At 37.5% G+C, this 10,242-nt stretch overlaps 1 protein-coding gene across 1 annotated transcript in view; it reads left to right on the forward strand.

Moving 5' to 3' along the window:
• NIN (ninein) overlaps positions 1-9,629 on the forward strand; it is a 68,089-nt gene extending 58,460 nt beyond the window's left edge. The window contains exons 29-30 of the mRNA XM_054515251.1: positions 4,239-4,352; positions 5,918-9,629. Coding sequence (XP_054371226.1) covers positions 4,239-4,352; positions 5,918-6,121 — 318 coding nt within the window. The 3' untranslated portion in view covers positions 6,122-9,629. The remainder of the gene's footprint in view (positions 1-4,238; positions 4,353-5,917) is intronic.
• The last annotated feature ends 613 nt before the right edge of the window (positions 9,630-10,242 follow it).

A 10,242-nucleotide genomic window follows, 5' to 3' on the forward strand; every position in this document is an offset into this window, starting at 1 on the left:
CTGTGAGGTATTTTTTATATATATTTATAGATAAAATATATATATATATCAATATAGGTAATATTTATATATAATGTCTGGATACATTTTTCCCAAAAGCTTGGCAATCGGTGAGTTTTTATATATATTATATGAGATTTTCATGCTATAAATCAGATTTTTCGAGAGGGAGAGAGGAGGATTTCCTCTCAAAAGCTTTGCTACCTCAATCACTGCCACTGATCTTTTAAAAACCATGGATGAGAGTCCTTAGATGCAGAAAGCACCCCCTCCATGTCCCAGCTGTGCAGTGCTGATATCAATATTTACAGCTATAAAATATAAAATACCCTGCATGTTTTTTCTCTTTGTGTGCATCTATTTTTTTCTTTTGTCCTGTGTTGCTTGCTTTGCCTGTTGTGTTGATTTTTTTTGGCTGGAAGTGTTGATGTTTGGAAGCAGAACCTGGATCTCAGGGTGAAGTTTGCCCCTTCCCTTCTTTCTCCAGGCCCTGCTACCGGAGCAGCGAGCAGTGCATGCAGATTCCTACCGCAGGATTGGGCACCTCTGAACCCCTGGCTGCTTCTGATCCCATTCCCTTGCCTTGATAGACACAAATCACAGAACTGGCATAAGCTGAGAACCTTGAGGATCAAATGCCTTTTTTTTCCTTTTTTTTTCCTTTTTTTTCCCTTTTTTTTCCCTTTTTTTCTTTTTTTTTTCTTTTTTTTTCCTTTTTTTTTCTTTTTTTCCTTTTTATTTCCTTTTTTCCTTTTTCCCCCTTTTTTCCCTTTTTTTCCCTTTTTTCCTTTTTTTCCCTTTTTTCCCTTTTTTCCCTTTTTTTTCCTTTTTTCCTTTTTCCCTTTTTTTTCCTTTTTTCCTTTTTCCCTTTTTTTTCCTTTTTTCCTTTTTCCCTTTTTTTTCCTTTTTTCCTTTTTTCCTTTTTTTTTCCGTTTTTCCTTTTTTTTTTCCGTTTTTCCTTTTTTTCCTTTTTTCTTTTTTTTTCCCTTTTTTTCCCCTTTTCCCCCTTTTTTCCCTTTTTTTCTTTTTTTCCTTTTTTCCTTTTTTCTTTTTTTCCTTTTTTTCTTTTTTTCCTTTTCTTTCCTTTCTTTCCTTTTTTCCTTTTTTCTTTTATTTCCTTTTTTCCTTCATTTTTTCCTTCATTTTTTCCTTCATTTTTTCCTTCATTTTTTCCTTCATTTTTTCCTTCATTTTTTCCTTCATTTTTTCCTTCATTTTTTCCTTCATTTTTTCCTTCATTTTTTCCTTCATTTTTTCCTTCATTTTTTCCTTCATTTTTTCCTTCATTTTTTCCTTCATTTTTTCCTTCATTTTTTCCTTCATTTTTTCCTTCATTTTTTCCTTCATTTTTTCCTTCATTTTTTCCTTCATTTTTTCCTTCATTTTTTCCTTCATTTTTTCCTTCATTTTTTCCTTCATTTTTTCCTTCATTTTTTCCTTTCTTTTCCTTTCTTTTCCTTTCTTTTCCTTTCTTTTCCTTTCTTTTCCTTTCTTTTCCTTTCTTTTCCTTTCTTTTCCTTTCTTTTCCTTTCTTTTCCTTTCTTTTCCTTTCTTTTCCTTTCTTTTCCTTTCTTTTCCTTTCTTTTCCTTTCTTTCTTTTCCTTTCTTTTCCTTTCTTTTCCTTTCTTTTCCCTTCCTTTTTTTTCCCTTCCTTTTTTTCTTTTTTGTTTCCTTTTTTCTTTTTTGTTTCCTTTTTTCTTTTTTGTTTCCTTTTTTTCTTTTTTGTTTCCTTTTTTTCTTTTTTTCTCTCAAAAAACCAGCAAAAAAAAAAAGTCTCCGCAGTGTTATTTTCTTATTTATTTGTCTAGAAGCTATTTTGTGAAAGCTCAGAAGCTTCCAGAAGCTTTTTAAAATTTGTTACAAACGGGTTTTATTTATGTTATTTAAAATGTGCAGTTGTTCAGTATGGGAAAGAGCCTATTTTTCTCAAATGGAACTAATTTTATATGAGAGTTGAAGAAAACCTGGGGTATTTATACTGCATTTTTGTATAAGATGTATAAACTTTTTAACAGGGAAAGATGACTTTTTTGATGTAAATGAAAAATAAAATCTTTTTTTAACCATAATGTCTCTTGTCTTCATGGAAGTCATTAATTTCTACTTCAAGAATGAACAAATTTTAGACAAAATATTTCTCTTTGGTAATGAACATTGTTATACCAGGACTTCTGGGAAATATTTGTGGTAGGGATGTATTAGAGCACAGAAACTCAGCTTTTCTTTAGCAGATGTACCTGAAAATTTAAGAAAATGAGGGATCTTCTACTGCTGTGGCCATAAAGTAAAAAAGGGAAAATTATTGGTTATTGGAAAAAATGCTATCGTTTTTATTTTGTCTCAAACTAGGATTTTAATAAAATTTAATTAATTTATTAGGATTTAATTAATTTATTTAATCCTAATTTAATTAAATTAAGATTTTAATACTTTTAACAGTTCAGCAAAACACCTCTTTTTAAGGCCTGTGATTTTTCTAGTTGGAGCCTTGAACCATTCCAGCTGTTTGCTTGTAAAGATCTTTTTTCTCCTATTTTTAATGACCTTAAAGCTGCTGCCTGAGCTGACTTCTCCCATTTAACATGAAATAATGTGAAGTGAGAATATTTAAGGCAAAAAATCAGGGATCACAGGTATTGAGACCTCTCTAATTCTTATTTTCCACATAATTACTCCCCCAGGGCTCCTGCAACCAGTGGAAAGTGGAATGGTGAATTCCAAGGTTTTGAATTCCAATCAAATTCCATTCATTCAGAAAAATATCCACTCCACCTCCACAGTAAAACTCTTTTTTTCTATGTGACTCTAACGTAAGTTTTTTCATAAAAATAGATTATCACATTACCTCCTCCACAGATTTGAATTTCTGATGCCACAACGAATAAAATGTTGAGTGAGATTAAATCAGCCCCCCAGGGGGATCATTTTGTAGGGTTTTAGATGAGGAACTCCCTGCCTGAAACAAATTTTAATTTATCCTCCTCCACAGGTGGGATGGGGTTGGGTTCGAAGGTGTTTTGGTTTGGGTTGGTGCTTTCTCAAACTTGGATCTCCTCAAATGACTGCCTGGAATTTGAATAACAAACCAGCCTGAAAATCAAGTCTCAAATTTCCTGCAGTCGGTGTTCAAAGTTCCTAAATCCAAACAAGTTCTTTTGTGATTCCTGATGTTTCTTATTTATTTGGGAAAATTTCCCTCAGGTGTTCGTGTAACATGCCACAGAATTATGATGCTTTTAGTTACCTTGCTGAAGAAAAACCACTTTAGGGTTATGAAAACTAACCTAAAAAGATGTAAAAAATGAAGTTTGGAATCCCACTTCTTTTGGATATCACTCAAGTTCTTTTGTAATTCCTGATGTTTCTTATTTATTTGGGAAAATTTCTCTCAGGTGTTCGTGTTTATCATGCCACAGAATTATGATGCTTTTAGTTACACTGTCACCTTGCTGAAGAAAAACCAGTTTAGGGTTATGAAAACTAATGTAAAAAGATGTAAAAAATGAAGTTTGGAATCCTGTTTCTTTTGGATATTACTCAAGTTCTTTTGTAATTCCTGATGTTTCTTATTTATTTGGAAAAATTTCCCTCAAGTTCTTTTGTAATTCCTGATGTTTCCTATTTATTTGGGAAAATTTCCCTCAGGTGTTCGTGTAACATGCCACAGAATTATGATGCTTTTAGTTACACTGTCACCTTGCTGAAGAAAAAGAAGAAAAACCAGTTTAGGGTTATGAAAACTAACCTAAAAAGATGTTAAAAAATGAAGTTTGGAATCTTGTTTCTTTTGGACGTGACTCAGTTTTAAGGGGTCTCTGGCATGGGAGAGTTACATTGTCAATATGACCTTATAACTTCAATTATTTTTATTCTAAAACCATTAAATTGGCATTTTGTTTTCCACATTCATCAGAAATTTGCCAGCACCAAAGAACAAGAAAAGGAAATTATCCAGCTCTGTCACAAACAAGACAAAAGTTAGAATTTTATATCATTTTTCCTTGATTTGGTAATTTCAAATGTAACTAGCTTGAAAACCCAGTGGAATGCTGAGAGTGTCCTTTAAGTGTTGCCATAAATATTTTGCTTTAATTAAAGGTTTATTAATTTATTTGCTCTAAAGCAGACTGAAATGTGGATGGCCACCAATTTTTTTGAGCATGAAGTGGAAAAACAAAACAGACTGCTGAATGAGAAGTGATTTTTAACTGATTTTTCACATAAATGTTGCTTTCCAGGAGGGTCATGAGCAGCTCCTAAAAATGATGGAAGAGAGAATGATGGATGTGGAGCAGAAATTAAGGCTTGTGAAGAGGCTTCTCCAAGATAAAGTAAATCAGCTGAAAGAACAAGTAAGTGGTTTTGGATTTCCTCAAACCTTCCCCATTCCTTCTCTAAAAAAAGCAAAAGCTGCCAAGCTGTTGTTCAGAATAAAGTTAAAAGTGGTTTTATTTAATTTTATTCTGAGCTTAACTACAGCATATTTGTCCAAAATTCATAAAACTCTAAACTGGGGACTAAATCCACTCCTCAATTTCCTAAATCAAGAAACAAAAATCAAATTTCAGCTGAGGATGCGAACTGGAGAAGTTGCTTAGAAAAGGAGGAAAAAATAATTTCCTGAGGAGAAAATATTGATTTCTTTAAGGTCTCCTGCCCTAAATTCATCCTTTATTTGATGTGGTTTTGGGGTTTTTGGAAGTATCTCTGTGGGATCACTGGGCTTGTGGATTCTTTTGTGCACTAAATTTATCCTTAGAGGACAAATGGTGTAAAGGAGAATTCACCTGACAAGATGGATTTGAGTCTCTCTGCTACCAACCCCATCTCCTTAAAAAACCTTTCCAGTCTCAAAAATTTCTGAGCATCTCTGAAGACTCCAGGTTTTTAATGAGAGGAGTGGGGTTTTACTTTGATATTTGAATTATAATTAACACATTCACCTACTTCCCCACCTCCTCTGGGGTTTTTCTTTGCCATTTGCTGAGTCCCTTGTCCCATTCCCACCCTGACTTTTGAAGAACACCAAGGGTCACCAACCCCATCTCCTTAAAAAACCTTTCAGGTCTCAAAAATTTCTGAGCATCTCTGAAGACCCTGGGTTTTTAATGAGAGGAGTGGGATATTTGATATTATCAATTAATTTGATATTTGAACTATAATTGACACATTCACTTCCCCACCTCCTTTGGAGTTTTTCTTTGCCCTTTGCTGAGTGCCTGTGTCCCATTGCCACCCCAGCTTTCCAAGAATACCAAGGGTCACCAACCCCATCTCCTTAAAAAATCTTTCCAGTCTCAAAAATTTCTGAGCATCTCTGAAGACCCCAGGTTTTTAATGAGAGGAGTGGGGTTTTACTTCGATATTTGATCTATAATTAACACATTCACCTACTTCCCCACCTCCTCTGGGATTTTTCTTTGCCATTTGCTGAGTGCCTGTGTCCCATTCCCACCCTGACTTTTGAAGAACACCGAGGGTCACCAACCCCATCTCCTTAAAAAATCTTTGCAGTCTCAAAACTTCCACAGCATCTCTAAAGACCCTGGGTTTTTAATGAGAGGAGTGGGATATTTGATATTATCAATTAATTTGATATTTGAACTATAATTGACACATTCACTTCCCCACCTCCTTTGGAGTTTTTCTTTGCCATTTGCTGAGTGCCTGTGTCCCATTGCCACCCCAGCTTTCCAAGAACACCAAGGGTCACCAACCCCATCTCCTTAAAAAGCCTTTCCAGTCTCAAAACTTCCACAGCATCTCTGAAGACGCCGGGTTTTTAATGAGAGGAGTGGGATATTTGATATTATCAATTAATTTGATATTTGAACTATAATTGACACATTCACTTCCCCACCTCCTCTGGGGTTTTTCTTTGCCTTTTGCTGAGTCCCTTGTCCCATTGCCACCCCAGCTTTCCAAGAACACCAAGGCAGATGCCATGGTCAAGGATCTCTACGTGGAGAACGCGCAGCTGCTGAAGGCTCTGGAGGTGACAGAGCAGAGGCAGAAAACTGCAGAGAGGAAAAATTATTTACTGGAAGAGAAAATTGCCAACCTCAACAGAATAGTGAAGAATTTGGCCTCCCCCTCCTTCAGCCCAGAGATCAGGTCATAGCAAAGCTGCTGTGTGTCCCAGCCCCTGCACTTTACTGAAATGGGAGTATTTCAGCTTCTCACTGCGTTGCCTTTTCTTACTGAATGAGTTTCAGTTACAAATGCCTCCCCACAGAGCACAGAGCTGATTCCCAAAATGGACACTACCAAAGGAGAATTTTGTTGGTTCCCAAACTGGGTTTCTGCTAAGTTTTGCCTAAAAATAATCATCACTATGTAAAAAACCCCAAACTTGTATTTTTCTAGGTTAACCTACTTTGATGCCTTGACTTTCTTTTCAAATCCAAATTCTGAATTTCCTGTACTGGATCATTTAGATTGAAGCCAAGGCCTAAAGTAAACTCAGATTATTGAACTGAAAACTTAACAATATTTTCAGCTTTCTAAAATAGCTCCAAACCTAGAAATGCTGATGGGTCAGTCTTCAACACTGTCAGCAAAAATGTTATTGAAGGCAAGACTTTGCTGCCATGGGCTGTGTCCTGTGAACTGATTCTGCTTTCTCTAAAAAAATTATTCATTAGGCTTCTGGGTTGTTCTTCATGACTGTTTCTCTGCAGAGCTCAGGAAAAAAAAGAGGTTTATTTAAAATACAGAACTAGACTACTGCCTCCAACTAAGTGTGACAATATTTCATCTGAAGAAATTTCCCAACTAGCAAATAAAGACTATTATTTCCTTTTTTTTAAAGCTGTGCTGCCAGACAACTCTGAATTGTAGAGGCCTTACTGGTTTTGTAGATGGAAATAAGTTAAACCAAGGAAGAGTCACTCAACAGAAGCAAAGATGGGAGCTTTGTTTGTGTGATTTGTAAATTCAGTAAAGCAGTGCAGTGTATTTATTAAACTGCTGGCAGAAGAATGAAGAGGGGCACTTGGATGATTTTGTCAGTGGGATCCTGTGTTGGAGCCCTCATGAGCATGGAGCTTTGCCAGGAATGCAGCATTTGCTCTGACCTGAGGAATCATTTGGAAAAGTCTTGTCTTTGGTGTTAATCCTAGTGCAGAATCTGTCATTAGTTGTGAAGAAACACATTCAGTGTAATCATGAAGAACTCAGGGAGCATCAGCCTAAATCAGCTTCCTTCAGCTATAAATGTGAGTATAAATGTCAGCAGAGGGAGGTAAACACCCCTGAGGGAAAGCAGGATAAAACAAATTGGATTTGGCTGAGTATTTCCTTGGTACTCCTTACCCAACTTGAAGAGGAGCATCAAGGTTTGGGATGAGTGGAGAAATGAACATTTTTGGGAGCACCTTCCAGACAGAGGGGTTTGCCAGAGAAGCAGCTGGGTCGGAGCCTGCCTGCTCAAGGGGGTGTGTGTTGTCCTGCCCTGCCTCCCCAGAGCAGGCAGACACAGGCAAACATTGGAAATCAAACTGGGGCCCTTCTGGAATACTTGAAACTGGACCTCTTGAAATGCAAGCGATTGGGAGGGGGAGGAAGAGGTGTTTTGTCTCAGAGATCACTGGCAAGCTGATCATTGTGTCAGGAGCCAAAATTCCCCCAAAAACTGGGGTGAAACTGCCTGCAAGCTGTGCAGGAGCAGATGGAAAATGAATTTTATTATGTACTGATGTGGCTGAGAGGATGTTCCCGTGCCTCTGGGGTTACTTGCCAGTTTTGGAGGGTTTGTGGACTGAACTAGACACAGGAAACACTCTAGTCACTAGAAAGGGACTTTTTCCTCCTCCTTTTCCCCCTCTATTGCTTTGTGCAGGCAACAAAGTGGAAATGGAAATAGAATCATGGAATAACATCATGTTGGAGTCCTCATAAATCATTTCACTGCTGTGCTCTTCTAATTGCATGTAGTGGAGTTTTCTCCAAGTCATCCCAAATTCAAGGATTTACAGATTTTTCAGAGGCTGCAAAAATACTTTCACAAACTGGAAGTGTCTTAAATTGATAGAAATCTGAGGGTTTGAAAAGCTGAAGTAGTGATTTCTTGGTACTTTTATCACCAAGTGGCCTGAGTTACATGATAATAAATCTCTGTGTGGGTACCAGGGCTGTGTGTTGGCAAAGTGGGAACTGAGCACACCCTAAACCCATGCTCTGGAAATTAGCAAAATTCCAGGAAACAAAAGAAATTAGGTTCAGAACTGTATTTGGAAAAAAATATTAATATCTAGTACATTTTAAGACTACTTCATACCTTGACCTTGATTTACTTGTGTCTGTGACCAGAGTCTAAAAGGAAGGAATGAATATTTCACTTAAATTATTGTGCAATTACTTTCATGTTGCTCAATTTAAAGGCTGGACTATTTCACTAATTCTTTTAATCTCCTGGTAGTTACCAGGCTTTTATAAACCAAACACAGACATTGCTAGAGCACAGCACCAAAAAGGGAGAAGCAGAAATAGGGAAAAGGGACTTTTGGCTTTTCCCTTTCTCCCCTATCCTACTTTGCTCTACTTCTCTTTCACTAAACTTCAGAAAAAAACAATTTAACTACAGGAGAGAGGAGGAGGAGGAAAACGTCCTGTTGGTAAAAACTCCAATTTTGCTGGAAGATTTGTGTGGATTAATTCTCAGAAGTGCCTTTTGCCTTCCTGTACTGTAGTGGCTGGGGTGCCACAGGACAATTCAGGACAATCCTTTCCCAAAAGGAGGGATCCCAGAGAAAGGCAGAGCTGCTTCCAGATGGGTGTCACATTGCTCCTGAATTCAGTGTGTCAGCTCAGAAGAGAAGCAGCTGTTTTACATAGTCCAGGCTACTGAAAATAAGCATAGAAACACATAATTTATTAAGCATTAGGGGTGTTTTGTGCATGAATGTGTCTCCTATGCAGAATAGGCAAAAAAACCAAAGTATTTAATGTTATTGTTGCAGTCAAAAATCACTGAACTTTTAGGCCTTGTTCCTACAACAGGTCCTGCCATGTCAGATATGAACTACTTCATTACCAGAAGGTGTTTTAAATGTTTTCAACTCTTACTTTATGAATCACTGTGAAAATAAAGGTACATAGACATTTCAGGTTGGGGGTTTTGGAAGGGGACAGACCCCACGTTAAATAGAGGTGTACAAAATTCACGCAGCTGAAGTGCTGCTTGTCAGTTTAGAACGATTTAAAAGTCTACATTGGTGGGACATGCTCCAAGTGGTACTTTAAATACAAGGAAAAATGGAGTTGTTTGAATTCTGCTTGGGGAAAGAAAAAGGATATTAACATTTTTTATTTTAGCCAGGTTATATGTTAGGTATAGCAGGGGGAACAGTCTGGATTGATCAAGAGTAAAATCCTTTTGTTTACTTCCAGCAAATGCCATCCCTGTCACTCAGGTTTTCCATCATTTACCTGTCTAATCTCTGTTCAGTGTCGTTTCATGACAAACAACTTGTGTATAAAGGAAAACAAATGTATATTATTTTTTTTCTATTGAGTTTGTTTTGTTCTGGTGTAATATATTGTCCTTAGAACATGGTGTAAAGCTGAGAGATGAAGCAACTGATACATTATTTATAATGAGCATAAAAAATACATTAATGTACAATGCATACTTGTGTCTTTTGGGTTTTGTCCAACATGAAAATCATAGAATAATTTGGGTTGGGAGGCACCTAAATCCCATCCAGTCCCACCCCTGCCATGGCAGGGACACCTTCCACCATCCCAGGCTGCTCCAAGCCCTGTCCAGCCTGGCCTGGGACACTTCCAGGGATCCAGGGGCAGCCACAGCTGCTCTTCCCATGGATGTTGTAAATACATCATGTAGTATCAAAGGCATACACAATAATAGAAGGGATGGTTTGACAGCTCTGAAAAAGTAGCCTCTTGCATTATAAAAGTATGAAATTGAAGCATAAAAACCTGACAGGTAGTGAACACCCCTTGGCTTATGTTCATCTGAAGTTGCATCCCTACTCCTCACCTTTATATTGAAGTATTGAGGGGAAATATTGAGTGCTTGTTGCAAGCTTTTCACAGAATCAAGGGATGGGAAAAGCTGGAGGGGAGCACAGTGGGTCCCCGCTCTATCCTCCATGGTCAAGCCCTGCTGTGTCCAGCTCTGGGCCTCTCATGATAAGAAACACTGAGGGGCTGGAGCATGTCCAGGGAAGGGAACAGAGCTGGGAAGGGTCTGGAGCCCCAGGAGAGGCTGAGGGAGCT

This window comes from Molothrus ater, chromosome 6, assembly GCF_012460135.2.
Source record: "Molothrus ater isolate BHLD 08-10-18 breed brown headed cowbird chromosome 6, BPBGC_Mater_1.1, whole genome shotgun sequence".
NCBI classification, from domain to species: domain Eukaryota; kingdom Metazoa; phylum Chordata; class Aves; order Passeriformes; family Icteridae; genus Molothrus; species Molothrus ater.